The sequence below is a fragment of the Centruroides sculpturatus genome, unplaced genomic scaffold (assembly GCF_000671375.1).
Source record: "Centruroides sculpturatus isolate CEXI.00-Female unplaced genomic scaffold, Cexi_2.0 scaffold443, whole genome shotgun sequence".
Lineage (NCBI taxonomy): Eukaryota > Metazoa > Arthropoda > Arachnida > Scorpiones > Buthidae > Centruroides > Centruroides sculpturatus.
This window is the reverse complement of record NW_019384892.1, coordinates 456,309-473,363: the sequence shown is the minus strand read 5'-3', so window position 1 is coordinate 473,363 and position 17,055 is coordinate 456,309. Positions and strand designations below refer to the sequence as shown.

Sequence of the window (17,055 nt, the reverse complement as noted above, 5' to 3'; positions counted from 1 at the left end):
TTTACTGGAGAAAACCAACAAAAGAGGGTTACAGCTGCTTCCTGCGCACCCCGTAATCTGCCCCCGAGTACAAAAAAAATCTGAATAAAACGGAAAAAATGTGCAATTCCGGTTTACAAGGGTTTTTATTTATATACAGTGGGTGATTGGTTAACGAACAGATCGGATAACGAACACTTTCGCGAAAAATTTTTATGTTCGGACAACGAACACATGATCGGATAACGAACACCCCACAGAAGAAACACAAGAAGAAGCGACGTAAAATAATGAATACCGATTGGTCTTCCCTTGTCTTCGGGCAACAATTCGAAATTTTTCGGAGTGTGGGAGATGTCGACATCGACGCTCAAGCCGGTATATACCGATCGGATAGTATTCCTCCAAACTTTGAAACTCTCCCTTGTAATTCCAGCCTTTTATTTTTCTGACAAAACAATTCTTTTATGTATTCGCGAGACTGTCGGGTGGGCACTCGTTAAGTTTTGCGTCTGTTTTTCTTTTCGAAAGGTAAGAGTATAATAGCAAAGGTGGGCAGATGTCTGTTGTTGCTGGGCAGTATGTATGGCTTGAACAGGTCTACAGTAGGCCGCAGTTCAAGCTTATCTAAGAAAGATACTGTACTATCAAGAAGACTCAAGCAGCTAAAAGAGTAACAGAAATCACATCTGAGAAATAAAGAACATTTGAAGAGCTCATAATGGAACTTGAAACTGATCTGACGACAGAAGAACGCAAAGAACCCTTGAATGAAGAACACCAAAAAACTCGGCGAGATATGTTTTCTTCTGAAAAAGAGGATTAATGCCGATATCTGCTATTAAAGATCTTTTGAAGTGAGAGGATGTCAGAACAACGATCTTAGAATGGCATCCAAACCAGGTTGAGACTTGGGGATTTCTACAGTTGCAATGCTATTAATTACTTCCGAGAAATCGTGAAGAAGAGAGAAAAGCAATCGACATTAGAAAAATTTTTTAATCCCACAAACGGAAGAAAAATATGACTAATAAAAATGCAAGACTGTGCATATATGTACAGTATTTTTATTATTACATATAAACAAACATAGTAAGAAAGTATATATATTTTTTTTATTTTTTGGGGTCTCCAGAACGAATTAAATTAAATTCCCATTAAAACCTACGGTAAATCGATAATCGGTTAACGAACAATTCGGATAGCGAACAAAGTCTTGGAACGGATTATGTTCGTTAACCGATCACCCACTGTATGCATAATGTAATATAATACTAGTATAAAGCGGTTCCGTTCTCTGAAAACTAAAGTTCGGTCGTGGGTTCGCGCCTCGTCCGGACGGGCTAACCACGTGGAATTTTCCGGGTTTTCTCCACTTTTGTAACGCCTGAATACGGACTAGTTACGCTTAATTAAAGACTTCCCGGAAGGCATTCTCCTAGGCAGATCGCCTAAGTGTTGCGCTGCCGTAACTTACGAGGGTCGTCCCAGAAGTACCCGACCTGACATAGATGGCGGTACTTGTTTGAAAAAAAATGACTGTGTTCGAAAGTATCAACCTTATAAAGCTTAAGTTTGAAGTTTGAAGACGTTACGTTGTATAGTATTTTTTTTGGCAGCCATAAATCGTGAACAATCTCAGTGAATTTGTAAACATGGAAAAAATTTGTCATCGTTATGTGATACAATACTTTCATTTGAAAAGTTTCAGTCCAACAAATATTAAAGCTGAGCTAGATTCTACTCTGGGGGAGTTTGCTCCCTCGTTTACAACAATAAAATATAGGGTGGCAGAGTTTAAACGAGGCCGTACGAGCAGAGCCGGCCCTACCATAGGGCGAACTGAGCAGCCGCTCCAGGCGCTAAGTCCTAGGGGGCGCCTCAGTGGTAAAGAAAATTAAAGGAAAAAAATATTTTTTTCACTTTTCGATATTTTAATTGCAAGCGTGTGGCCAGTATATGAATGGCCTTATCTGTTGAGACGCGCGTGGGCGGGGTTCCAACCCCGCCTAGGTTACAGGCAGGGATGCCACCTGCGGTGACAACTCTGCTGGCACCNTTGGATGACAGTCAACTCAAAGTGCGAGAGCTAGCAGACATGGTAGGCATTTCAAAAAGTGCTGTACATCGCATTTTAACTGAAAATTTGGACATGAGAAAGCTGTGCGCAAGATGGGTGCCGCGTTTGCTCACAATGGGACAAAAACAGCGTCGTGAGGATGTTTCAATCGAGTCTTTGGCAATGTTTCGCAGCAACAAAGCCGCGTTTTTGCGTCGATTCATAACCATGGATGAAACATGGGTCCATCACTTCACACCTGAGACGAAAGAACAGTCGAAACAATGGACTGAAAGGGGAGAATCAGCTCCAAAGAAGGAGAAAACAGTTCCAGCTGCTGGCAAGGTCATGGCGTCAGTTTTTTTGGATACGCCCAGGAAAAGCAATCAACGGCAAGTATTATGCGAACTTATTGCAGCGCTTGAGTGATGAATTCAAGAAAAACCGGCCACATTTGGCGAAAAAGAAAATATTGTTTCATCAAGACAACGCACCAGTTCACACATCCGTTATTGCAATGGCCAAAATGAATGAGTTAAGGTTCAAATTGCTTCCTCACGCACCCTATTCGCCAGATTTAGCCTCCTCGGATTATTTTCTCTTTCCAAACTTAAAAAAATGGCTTGGTGATAAAAGATTTGCCAATAATGAAGAGGTGGAGTCTGAGGTTGATGGCTATTTTGAGAAGCTGGACGGTTCTCACTATAAACAGGGGATCGAAGCTATTGTACATTGCTGGAAAAAGTGTATCGAGCTAAAAGGAGACTATGTTGAAAAATAAAGATATGTTTTACCAAATTTTTTGTGTCTTTGTTAGGTCGGGTACTTCTGGGACTACCCTCGTAACTAAACAAACAAACACGTGCAGTCAGACCCATCTGATAGCCATATTCCAGTACGAACTAGACACTGATATGAGCTTTACATAATATTCAAAATTATTTAGATTAATATAGTTTTTGGTATAACTTTCACATATATTTGGGTGTCAGGGCACCTTGTCCCGCAGGTGCGCCATTTTGTCCGAATATATATAGAGTACCCAGCTAAACTCATAATGGGCATGCTAAAAAAGCAAATTTAATGTGCCTTTTTAGTGCAGAAAAAGTTTAAAAAATAGACCTGTATACATCGGGTTCCGGCCATTCCATTATAAGCTTGGAAAAAAGGTTCTCAAATATCCAGAGGACAAAGTTGTATAAAATAATCAGTCATCATAATGACTTGAAATGTCTCAAAATTAATTGTACTGCTTTCGTACAGTAATAAAATAGAGAATATTAAAGTTCTAAAATTAAAAAAACATTATCGAATTATGGAAGTTTAATTAACGGACAGTACTACGGTAATTCGATAGGTTTTAAAAAAATCCGATTCTGACACGTTATAATTAGGATAATCATTTTTAAATTTACAAAAGAACAGTATATAAATGTGTAATAGGTAAATATACGTATATATAATCCTATAATCAAGATTTTTCGCATCTTTCTCAAGTTAAGATTTTCGGAATTTAAGTGTAAATTGTCCTCTTAAACCTCATCCACGCTTCTCCATCACTATTATGGAGAGAGAAACTTGCTTCACTACTAAAATGCAATATCCTACCAGAAACTATCTGGAATAAATGGCTAATTATTACTAATCAAATCTGTTACTCAATGTGGTGTTCAAAATCATTGTCCTCCAGCAATTTTTTTATGAGGTCTAGATGACTGATAAAGGTGGCAATCTACAGCACTGGGCACCCAGGGAATAAATCCGGATGGATCGAATTTATATACTGAGAAATATTTCTATAAATTTTTCTGGTGTCTGTTTCCATTATTTCGGAACATGTTCCTCCACTCGATCGTTCCATTGTGGATCTTGCCAAATCCACAATGGACTTATAATTAAAAGGCCTTTGTGCTCACAGGGCGGAGTAAAAAACGAACACAAGTGTTTCTTATAGTTTGATTTCTTGGAATATGAAAAAATTACAATTAAGGTAATATTATTCTCTTGAGATGCTCTTTTAAGGCAGACCCCAAAAATGCCTGGCTCAAAATACTGCCAAAGTGAGGATAGTGCTCAAAGCTCAAACGTGGTAGGATATTCATTGTATTCCACTACGGAGTACGTTTGAAATCATGGTTAAGAATCCAGACTTAATTAATTGAAAAAGATAATCATAAATTTCATATACTGTATTTAATAGTCCTTTAGTAGAAGCATTTCATCGTCAAATACATCTTAGGCGATTGATATAAGTACATGAAAGGCTGTTTAAATCTTTTTAAATAGTATTTTGAGAAATCCAAGTGAGGAGATATCATACTTTATTCATAACCATAATACGAAGAGATTAGAAAAAAAATCATTAACAAAAACATTAAATCTTTTATTTACCTTCCGACTATTAACTCCTTACACATTCAAGTCATGAGATCTACTAATATTAGAATTTTGATAATGACTAATATCGACATTTTGTCTATGTTTATTATTAATTCTAACATAAATTTCTGATCAAGTAAAAATTCATATTCCTTTAATATAGTTTATCCTCTCAGTCCAGTTTATAGTTTCGAAAAACTAGTGAAATAACATTACATTTTTGATTTTATTATTAGCATACATATACATTTTATAAAATTTAAATGAAACTGAATCTTTTTAAAAATTTACATATGGTTTTCTTTATTAATAAGGAAAAAACATGCTTATCTATGTTCTAATTTTTGTTGTAACTTACATACTAGTGTACTAAATGAGATCTATTATTTTATCTACAATTTTGTATGTATAAAATACTAAAAGAAACAATTTAGAATAATAGATTTCTGAGTAATATTGCAATTTTATAACACAATATGTAAACTATTTTTCCCCCTTTTAATTATTAATTAATTAAAATACATTAGTTTATCTATGCAACAATTTCTATACTACTTTAAGTAATGAGCTTATCACTATATAATTTATTTTAAGTAAAAAATTCAAATTAAAGACAATAACTTTACATTTGAATTAAAATGTTAAAACTTAAAATTTTATTATCAAAATAGAAAATTCAAAATAACTATTACTCTCTTTTGTTGACTAATTATTGAAAATTCAAAATATGTCAGTGATATTAACAGTAACCAATACATAGTTCATAACAACTGCATACAATGAATGTCACCGAATATTTTATTCAAATCATTTTTCAAGCAACTACAAGAGGTGAACTGGCAGTCCTTGAAAATACACGTAAACTTGATGTTTAACATAGAGAATAAAATAACTCAGAATAACAAAGTACTCATTCCACCCATTTCACTTTGCTCTTTTACAAATATTTCAAAGTACTGATAAATAATCGTTACAGCCAATAAAATACCAGTACCACTTCCAATTGCACCTGTAAATAATTTAAAATTTTAATAAATGTATCTCCAGTACATTATTACACAATTAAATATGGATGCAACATATACTGTATACAAAATTACATCTTATCAATCATATAATTGATAAGATGTAATTTTGAGATAATCAAATCTGTAAGCTAAATTTTCTGTAAAATTAAAAACAAAAATTTCACTGAATGAAAATTAATATAATTACTAATGATTTAAAAAATGTATGTAATCTCTAAAACTTTATTTTGAAGAAAACTCAATTTTTTAAAGTAATAAACCTTACAATTATTACTTTAAAAAATTGAGTTACTTAAGTGGGTTAGTTTATGATTTTAATTAAAATTGATTTTCCTTTTTTAAATTGTAAGGTTATTAAACAATGTCAAAACAAAGTTCCACTATTACAAATTTAAAATCTCTCTCAACATATCAAATCATGTTAGTACATTTCAAATGTAATAACATTATTGCAAAAAAATTTTATGCTGAAATTGAATTCATTTGTCTTGTTTATTTGCAAAACTTTTGCAAATAAATAATATAAATGTATGCAAAATTATCAACAGGGTCCATACAGGTAATTCCATCTGTGATTCCCTGACCAATTATGATAATATTCCTTGATCCATTAAAGTTTTTGAATTTCTCTTTCCACTATGCAATATTTGGCCAAGTCTATTTAAGCCCATTTTGTACACAATTATATAAAAACTTTATTAAAAATACTTTATTCACTTACAAAGAACAAAAAATTTGTATAAAATTGATTATATAATTAGCTATGTCAATTCTTTGTCATATATTTCATGATTTTATTTAAATTAATTTGTAAATTTTATTTAAATAAGAAAAAAAAACTTGTGTTGCATTGTAAAATCAAATTTTCTTAAAATGAGGAGGCAGGAAATTCAAAATAATCGAAAGAATAAATTGCGCACTCTGTGAGGGAGAAATCACTTATCACATGCTGTTTTTGGTCTAGCATGGACCCATTAGATTATTATTATTACATTTCTTCCCATCCTTTCCCAAAACTTATAATGGGAGCAGTGAAGTTTTGGCAGGAAAGCAAATTATTGTCAATGGTGTTTTTGAAAACCCGACTTCAACTCTATGGCAATATTTTGATATACTTTCAAAATTCTGCAGGTCATATGAAGACGAAAATTTGCAACTAGATAGAAGAAATATTAACCAAATGTCGTTTAAATAAAAAAGAATTGGGAGGGTTATGTACAGGACTCAACTGCAATTGCTTAAGGCATGAATTTGTCTTTACATCTTATCCTTCCTGTAATAACACAAATGAATAGTCTTGGTGGTTATCACAAGTCAATATCTATCAGTTCAGGCAGCAGTGCACTCAAGTACTCATATCAGAGTTTACATGCTGGTTTTCTTATGCACACTATACAATCTGCATTGTTCAGTATTAGTCACTTTGGGCTTTTCTGATTCCTTTTAAAATTTTCTTTCCAACAATATATGTTTCTTACATTTCTGTTCATATTTCTTTTGCAATTTCTTCCACATTATGAAAATTTTCTTCAACTCAAACACTTATCGGCTTATAACTTTACAAATTCTATTTTGTTTGTTATTATTGCTAAATAATATTGTAGATCATGTCATTCTGTATAAATCAACACCAACTTCAATGTCCCATCTCTTTGCAATCCAAACTTATACACTGCCCAAATGTCTGAAGCATTGCCATTTTCAGTGTTCATATATAACTGCAAACCTACCTCAAAGCCACACACCCCACTACATACCAATTTAAATACAAACATAAACTCTCTATCTAACAAAATTTTAATCATTAGATTATCATTTATAGTTTACGAGATATAAGCACAACAAATCTTGCCATTATTTTGGCCACTCCAGTTTTATAGATCACACTATACTGAACCAAATTTAAAGACATTCAGATCAAAAAGGAACAAAAGCAACAGAAGGATTCTGCAGTACTTCCAGATTCCTACACTTTTCCTGCTAAAAATTTTATTCCCTGATTTTTCATGTTTGTATGAACCCTGTGTCAAATAAAATTTAATTGATGTATTTTTTTAAATTTGTGTACAGAATTAAATTTATTTCACTCTCTTTGACTTAAAATTGCAATAAATACTTAAAATTAGATAAATTATGTANCATAAAATTTAATTAAGAAAAAATACTTATTTCTTCAGAGATGAGAATCATATCATTCACATGTCATTGTCAATATTAAGTATAATTGTAGACATACTTACATTAAAAATTTCACTACACACAAATGAATTAAAATTTATTAAATTAGTTCATTTGGGTAATGAACTTTTATTTTAAACCCAATTTATCTTGGTTGTCAATATATTTGTTAATAAAACATTTTTATAAGAAGTCATTTTATTATATATAAAGATAAATTTAAGATATTTCGTTGAAACACTGTTAAAATAAATCATTTTAATTGTGCATACATTATATATATACATATATATAATCAAACAATCAAATAAGATAAAACTTTTATAAATAAATGGTTTAAAATAAATATTAGTATACCTAAGAAGTCTGCAAGTACTGAGAGAGCTCCAATACAAAGACCTCCAAATGCAGCAGCAGTTGGAATGTATCTATTGAGTTCATGAATCATTGACTTTTCACGATGACCTCTCATTACCATTTGCTGTTCTTTCAATTGCTTTGCAACCTTTTAAAAAAATTCATATTTTAAAAATTTAACATTTAATTTAATTGTAAAACAGTTCTTTAAATTTAATATTTATTATTACATCTTTTGCACTCGATCCTGAAACTTCTATCCAAGTCTTTGAGAAAAATGCACAAGATCCTAACATGAAAATAATATATAAAACTGCATGTATGGGATCTTCTAATATGTGAGCCAGATTTTCTGGTGGTGAAAGATAATAACAAAGACCACCTATAGGATATGCTCGAGCAGGACCTGCCCCACCAACATCCTAAAATCACAATCAATAATCAAATTAGAAAATAACTTTAATTATATTTCATATAAGCTTACTATTACTTACAGCCCAAACACCTAACAAATTAACAAAGAAATTTCCACTGAATTTGACAGCCAACATCTGAAATAAAAAAAGATAAAAAATTACTTTACATATTTTATATTTATTAATAATACTTATTTTTAATTATGAAATATCTACCTGAGAAATTACATAAAGGTTAGAAACAAGTGCAGACTGAAGAATGATTGGAATGTTAGAAGTATAAAACAATTTAATGGGATAAGAACTGTATTGACCACGATATCTTGCAGATTTGATTGGCAGGTCTACACGGAATCCCTATAAATATTTTGATATTAGATATTATAAGAGTTACATAAAAATAATTTTTACAATAACTGAATTACCTGGAAGTAAATCACAATGGCAAAAACCATAACTGTAGCTAATAAATTCATAATATTTGGTAAATTTTGACGGTACACTGCTTCCCTTAAAGCTCTAACTTTATCTTGTCTTGTAGCCAATAAATGAAACAAAGCAATAATAGCACCTTCAAATTCTGTTCCTATATTTTAAATATAATTTATAATTAAAATTGGTTAATGATAAATATGTCTACTCATTAATTCTATAACCATTACTTTATAAATATCTACATTATACAGAGTTTATTTTTAAAATAAATTAGTCTGAATTTTTGTAAATAATATGCTGAATATTGAAATATAAATAAATAACATTAAATTATGATGTAAACAAATGTAAAAGCAATAAAAATAATATCCAAGTATTGTATAAAGAAAAAAACATGGTTAAACAAAAAAGTAACCAATTTTTAAAAAATATTTTATAATGGTCACATTATATATTATTAATATGATAATAACATTCATTTAAATAAAGGTATGATGATAGATGCATGCTGGGATAAAATTGTCATACTACAGGAATCTTCATGTGACCAGGACGTTACAGATTTATGATTAATACAGCAATGTCAATATTGTTCCAATTGAAGATGCTGAGCTTCATAACTCAGGCAAAAAGCATATGGTATGTTGAATTTTTCTAAATAAATATTTCACTCTTTACTTCTGTATCTATTGACTCATGTACAAAAGTCAGTAAAGAAAGAGAATAATTCATGAAGAGAAAATAAAAGGTTTATTTTTAATCTTTTTAACAAAAAAAAATTTTTTTGTTAACAAAATTTGTTAAAAATTTTTTTTTGTTAAAAAGATTAAAAATAAACCTTTTATTAATATATCTATGCTTGCTCTCTCTCTCGATACTCAGCAAGAATTTGAAGTTATTAAGTAACTTAAAAAAAATTTTTTTTAAGTTACTTAATANCTTGATTTTTGAGTCCCCAGAGCAGCAGGCTAAACCTTAATTGCTTTATCCATCTTGCATCTAGACATGGATCAATAAAAGTAAAAATTAATATATCTATGCTTGCTCTCTCTCTCGATACTCAGCAAGAATTTGAAGTTATTAAGTAACTTAAAAAAAATTTTTTTTAAGTTACTTAATAACTTCAAATTCTTGCTGAGTATCGAGAGAGAGAGCAAGCATAGATATATTAATTTTTACTTTTATTGATCCATGTCTAGATGCAAGATGGATAAAGCAATTAAGGTTTAGCCTGCTGCTCTGGGGACTCAAAAATCAAGTCTGGGCAAGCAACCCAGGAATTTTTTATGAATGTTCTATTCCAAATATGTCTCATCATCTGATCATAGCACTGTGGACCTGGCTGAACTGATGATGGGTAAGAGAAGAAAAAAGCCTTCTCAGTGCCCATAGATTAGAAAGAGAGAGAGGAAAACAATTCATGTCTATACTGACAAACTAAAATTACAATTATTTTTATGTTGAAATCATTACATCCTGAAAATTACACTGGTGTTCTAAGATAATGTACATCTATTGAAAAATTCATACTTTTTGCTAAATCTAGTGTTAATAAATACAAGTAACGGTTATGAAATGTTGAATCAGCATTGCATCATCCTTATTGTAAAGTATTATATCACCACTGATATAAATCATACACAGTAAGCTGTTCATTTTGATGTAATCTATTGCTGTGTGCTATTTGAACTTGTATAATGTTGAGAATAAACTATATAGTATGTCCAAGATATATGAACTGACACTTTGAGGCATTTCTTTTTCTAGTTTTACACAAGGAAGGAATACAATTCAAATTGCACAGAGACTAAACTGTTCTTGTTTCACTATTAGCTGCAACATTGTAAAGCTTAAGATGTTTGGAAACACTGATAATATACAAGTGGCTTTGCACACTTTTCCAAGGAATGACAAAATTCTTCATTGTTTGAGCTGAAAAAATAATTTGATACAATTCAGGAATTGTCTATGGATTTAAAAGCATTAATTGGTCACAAGTCCTTGTGTTGTTCATAAGAAGCTCTGTAAAGCAAGAATTTTGGCATAGACCAACAAAAAACTATTACTAATAAAGATAATGAAAGAAAGATTAGCATGGACCAAAAACATTGTCACTATTGATTGTCCAATTTGATGTCATTTTCAGACAAGAGCCATTTATTATTATCCAATGACAAGCCCAACTGGTATGCTGCAAAGTGAGCAAAAAGATATTACTAAGAATAATTCATGTGATCTAAAAGGTAGGCTCTTTCATTATTGAAGGAACATACTTTTGATGATTGCACTCCAAATCATTATTGGTTTGCACTCACTTACAGTGGCATTAAAAGGTTTTTATTTCATGAATGACAGTGACTATTAATCAGTATAATACTGTTATTAGACATCATGTCATCAACATACCCAGAAATGCAGTTAGATTAGAACCACACATTTTTCCAACAAGATTTGGCATCTTGCCACACATCTAGACAGCTAAGTGTACATTTCTGGTTTAATGTCATTTAATACAGTTGAAATATTAAGTAACTAGCTTACCCGTCACGCATTGCTGCAATCTCAGAAGAAACGAAATTCAAGCAAACTCGTTATGATAAAATTCAATTTACATTTTATCATTTTTATTGAAACTTATTATTCATTTTCATCAGGAAAACATTTCAAAGTGTTATTTCAATTCTATTTATTTATTGGAGTGCTTGTGGATACACGATATTTTTTGTTTTTCTGTCTGGTGCGTACACGAATAAATCAGAAGGTTTTCGGACGCATGAGCTGGCCACATACAGTTGTCCATGCGAGAAGCATGGATTCTCCAAATTTAGACCACACACTGACAGCGATTGTCAGAATTGCGATATTACCCATTTTTATATATATTTTTAAATCCTTTATAATTTTAATTATTTAATTGCTCCTTCCTCTCTTCCTTGGCATGTTGTGAAATTTCTGATAGTTGGATAATAAACTGTTTTATAGTAATTTGTCTTTTTAAATTATTTTGAGTTGATATTAAAATTTGGAAAAGGAGGATCCCTAGATCGGTAAATTAGGCGAATTTCCTCCTACAATTTCGGTTGTTGTTCGGGATACAATTAAGGCTTTAACGAAGTTCGAGCGAATACGTAATTAACAAAAAATAGTTGAAATAAAGTGATTCAACAAAAATTATTACAAATATCGTAAATAACAAATGCATATATAGAGCTATTTTTTGGAGGGAGGAAATGGTCTTCACAATTTTAAATCCATCAATCTCACGATGAAATGCTCGTATAAACTATCATAGGATCGCGCCATCTATCGTAGGATAAATGTACTATGCCAGAAATGGAGTGTATTAAAAAACTTCCCAAAGCTTCATGGCAATCGTACTATGCCAGAAACCTTTGCGGGAGTATATTAAACAACTTCCCAAAATTTCACGGCAATCGGATAAACGGTGTGGTAATGCATGAAGAACAGACACACACACACACACACTCATTCATTTTTATATATATAGATTACTCAATATTTCACTCTTCCAGTCACTAAGACTGGAAGAGTGAAATTGGATTGGGCCAGAATTTACCAGATCTCAATCTAATTGAAAATGTGTGTGGTGTCTCATGGTTCCTGAAATTAAAAAGGCATGGCCTTCAACAGAACAGGATCTGAAAGAAGTGAATGTTTATGCATGTCACTACAATATTAGTTGTGACATTATTTGCAACCTGACTGAAGCATGCCAAAAAGAATTCAAACTGTTATTAAAACCAATGAGTTTTAATAACAGTTTGAGTTCTTTACAAAATATTAATAAATACAATATATACATTAATATATTCATATCCTATTTACATAAATAATTAGTCTAAATATTTTTTTGCTTATTAACTTTTGCTTATATATCCTGAAAATCAGATTTATAAGTTTACAAGTATTGTATGTCATAAGAATAAGTTGAAGTAATAAACCTTGGCAGCTTTATTGGTCTGCAATTTGAAAAAAATTGTAGATCTTAAATTTAAAAATCTTCTTACGTGAATACTGGAAAGCATATAAATTAACATTCCTAAACCTTAACACCCCATTTGGTGTATTTATATGTATTTATATAAGTATATGTATTACATATACTTATATAAATACATATAGAATGGTATATTACATATACCATTCTATTGCCATGGCAATGCACATGAATAACTATTTATTCTTTTAAAATCCGTTTGTGCTGTTCCATTTTTTGAAAATAATTTCATAATTTTTGTTCTATGCATTTACTTGTTCGAATCTCACTGGTTTTTTAAACCTGAAGAAGACCGAAAGTACGGTTGAAAATGTTTGTTTGCTATTAAATCGTAGATCTATAAATTCCCACTGTTGTCTGTCTCTTTCCTTAACCACAAAAACAAAGTTAGATAAATGATATTCAAGATCAAATATGGAAAGCTTATATATGAATTTCTGATGCAAACCAGAAGTCACATTATTTCAATTCACAAATTTTCCCCTGAAAAAAGTTCATCAATGATCATGACTAGCATGACTCAATTGCTAAAAGTATGATGTACAGGGCCAAAATACTAAAGTATTAACTTTAAATTAAATAAATGAGAAATATGATTAACTTACAGCCAGGCATTGTGACAATGTCACAACTTGTTTTTCTTCTATATTTATCACTACCTATTGCTAATGCATTATTAATATTTTGCTAATTCATATAAACTGAGCATGAGTGAAATACTTTAGAATAATATTCATCATTCAAATTTTAACTGTCACTCCAGTTTAATATTAACAAATACAAAAGATGTATTTTACTATTACTTCATCATATCTATTGTAATTTCTTTTTCTTTGAATAAAGCTAATAAAAATAGTAGTAATTCCAGAATAAAAATGAATAAGTATATATCCAATAGATGGGCAAAGACTTTTATAAACTGCATAGATCTAACCATAATTAATCACATACTCTGAATGAATTATGGTTTGTAGATAACGAAAACAAACAAAAATGAACATTTTCTTCTAAGTTCTTCATCAGGTTTTTTAATGATTTCTCATTTTGGAATAAAATTTAAACATAATGTTGAAAGTTTGAAGGATGGACATTTAAAGTTAATATATGCAGATGATTCACTTGGAACTGAACACCTTATTATATGGACTATCTCTGTCGGGATAAATCGTCTGGACATATGATTTCAGGAGCTTTTCCTGTTTTCAAACAAGCAACAGACATCATCACGGAGACGCGGATCCGGCGATGTCAGCAGTTTTGAAACTTGACTGCGGATTGGCTAGAAAACATCGTACGACCAACAGACATCCGATAGCGCTACTAAGCGCTGATTGGTGGTTTTACATTCCTTTCAATCCGTATAAAACGAGTGAATTTAGGTGGGAGTTTCAGCTCGCCTAAGACATATCCAGGGAACTCAGGTTGATCAGATGTCATCGAAGTACGTCGGAGTGCATCTTAACTCCATCAATTAAATCAGCGAATCTGCTGAAGAAGTTGCTTTGTCTTGCCAACTTGTTAATGACTGTCCCAAGGAATTCGTCGAACGGAGTCCTTTTCGATGGACCTGTTATTGTGGTTTAATTGACATTTGAACTTTGCTATATCTGAATTATTGTAATTGTTTTATTTTTGTGAAATTCATAACTGTATGTAAGTTTTAATTGTTAATATAAACGTTTGTGAATTGTGAACTAAGTGGTTTTTGAACTTGACTATCTTCATATAAAATTAAAATAGGAACAAGAGACATGAATGGAATGATTATTTCATGATTAAGCAGTAGATCCAAGGTATATTTTACATCATATGTTATTCAAATGTGAATGTGCAATCATGAGGTAATGAACAAACTATTCAGTCCCAAGTGAATCACATAGTATATGATTTCTCTAAGAATTGCACAGATAACAGAATAATAATGATTGTTGCCAGTTATATTTCAGGTTCATCAGCAGATTCCAATAATAATGTTGTTATAAACATGTACGATACATTAATAAACTATTTTCATAAAGTTCACTTTGACTCAGCTTGTCAACATGTTATTAGGATGAAAATTGTTCCCATCAAAAATCTTTGAAATAAAATGTATTTTCTTTTATCTATTTCCTCATTAAGAGTTTTAATTCAAAATAAATTTGTGGCAAATATGAAATTTATTTAATATAAAGATTATTACTCTTAAAAGTTCAATTTTGTGTAATGTGAGAAAAGCAGAAAACATTATTTGATGTGTTCTTAATAGTTTTTGTAAAGAAAACAAGCCCTTTTAAAAAAATTCAATTATATATTGAAAATTTTTTGGATCATTCAGTAAATATTTGAAATTCCTTATTTATAACAGTTAAGATATATTCAAACAAAATGTTATCATCATCTATTTTAAATAATAAATTAATTACAAATTATCTTACCTCTTCCAGTATTCACAGTTGCAGGACTGAATGCTTTCCAGACAATTGTTTCACAAATGTTAGTGGCAATGAAGAGAGAGATTCCTGAACCTAAACCATAACCTTTTTGCAAAAGTTCATCTAGTAACAGTACAATTAAACCAGCAACGAAAAGCTAAAATTTGAAAGATTAAAACTTTCAGATTCAAATCATAATTCATCCATAAATTATAAAATTCTGTTTATCTGAATAAATATATAGATCATGAGTCAACTTTTTAAAATAACTTAATAATTTAATTCATTCCTTGACAGAACTCTTAACTCAAATTACTCTTATGTCAAATCAATTTTTCCCATTGAAATGCCATTAATCTGTTCATGACCCCCAAAACACTGCAATTTTTTTGTTACATGTTTCTAAATAGGAAAAATATACTTATAAATAACAAATAGTGTATAAAATCATAATAAAATGTACTACAATAAACTGGTTTTGCAGATGTTGCAGCATTTGCTGCATAGATAAAGAAAAAAAAGATGGAAAATTCAAGAAATGAGAGATGATGGTGGCACACACAATAGGAAAGTGAACTAATGCCTACATCACTTGATGACAAGTTTTTCTGTAAGCTAGCCTGTCAGACATTGAAAAAGTAATAAAAATGATGAAATTATGGCAGTTTTCCATCTTATTTTTCATAGTTGATGCAGTAAATGCCACATTTGCTGCATCAACTAGTGATGGGGGTATCTAAAGCTGGCTTGTAACCCAAATTTTATCTCTCAACTCAAAACAAAAAATTGGCCGATAGACGGCTTGTATCTCAAAAAACTCATAAGTTGGGACACACAATTCAAGGTACCACTGTATTTGCCATTTAAGTGTGGTTCAGTATATCAAAGTGGTTAATTATAAAATCACTCTAGTTTTTATTTTTTCATAATTTGCTAAAACTTCATTTAAAATTTGGACAAAATATCAGTATATTTTTTGAAAACAAGGTTTCATTATTATATTTTAAAAAATTTCAGTGTAATATTTGCAATACTTTATTACAAATACTAATTTTTTTAACATGTTAGTTAACTGTCTTTACCCCATATTCTGATACAAAATAAATACATTTAACATTTTTATTTCACTTAGTCTAATCATTCCAAAACACATTAAAATCATTTCATATTTGTTTCACAAACACTGTTTAAGTAAAAGAATAGTATTTTTTATGATTCATAGTTGATTCAAGAAACAGTTTCTTGAATCAATAGTAGATCATAAAAATTCTGAATCTGATATATGATCAAAAATCTCTGAATACTTTGTCAAAGTCTCCTTTCAATTTAGGCTTAAATAATGCAATTTACTATCAATTATTCTTAACTCTACACCTGCTGATACCGCGGAAACGCCGGATCACGTGACCACCTATAAAAAATGAGCTGCTGATACCGCATTTCCGCGGTTTTAATAAAAAAATTGAACAATTCGCGTTATATTCGAGTTTTCTTGCGATTTTAGTCATGATTCGCTCTTTTGTAGGTCGATTGACTTTGTTTAAGCCAATAAGCGTTTTGTCACCACCCCTGGGCCATAAATATTTCGGGAAAAACACTCCCCTACTATTTACAGTAAATCTTCGAAGTTAACTAGACAGTTGTTGAAAACAATCAAAGGGAAACTCCTTCTAAAGTTTTATTGGGTATCTTCTGTCTTTGTTGACATTACTGTAACTAATCAGAGACTTGTGAAAGGAAAAATTGCCGCGAAAAGTCCCGCCTCCAACCTTCGAAGTAAAATGTAAACAAT

The 17,055-nt window shown here is 30.8% G+C and overlaps 2 protein-coding genes across 2 annotated transcripts in view; one reads left to right on the top strand and one right to left on the bottom strand.

The window, feature by feature from the left end:
- The first annotated feature begins 1,942 nt into the window (after window positions 1-1,942).
- LOC111631292 lies at window positions 1,943-2,467 on the top strand. The gene has a single exon (XM_023375509.1). It carries the CDS (start codon window positions 1,943-1,945, stop codon window positions 2,465-2,467), a length of 525 nt encoding a protein of 174 aa, XP_023231277.1.
- A 2,725-nt stretch (window positions 2,468-5,192) lies between these two features.
- Window positions 5,193-17,055, bottom strand: part of LOC111631285 (protein transport protein Sec61 subunit alpha) — a 38,547-nt gene continuing 26,684 nt past the window's right edge. The window contains exons 6-12 of the mRNA XM_023375502.1: window positions 15,267-15,420; window positions 8,822-8,982; window positions 8,613-8,753; window positions 8,475-8,531; window positions 8,211-8,402; window positions 7,981-8,128; window positions 5,193-5,426 (exon numbers count right to left, since the gene is read on the bottom strand). Of these exons, the coding sequence (XP_023231270.1) occupies window positions 5,311-5,426; window positions 7,981-8,128; window positions 8,211-8,402; window positions 8,475-8,531; window positions 8,613-8,753; window positions 8,822-8,982; window positions 15,267-15,420 (969 nt within the window). The 3' untranslated portion in view covers window positions 5,193-5,310. The remainder of the gene's footprint in view (window positions 5,427-7,980; window positions 8,129-8,210; window positions 8,403-8,474; window positions 8,532-8,612; window positions 8,754-8,821; window positions 8,983-15,266; window positions 15,421-17,055) is intronic.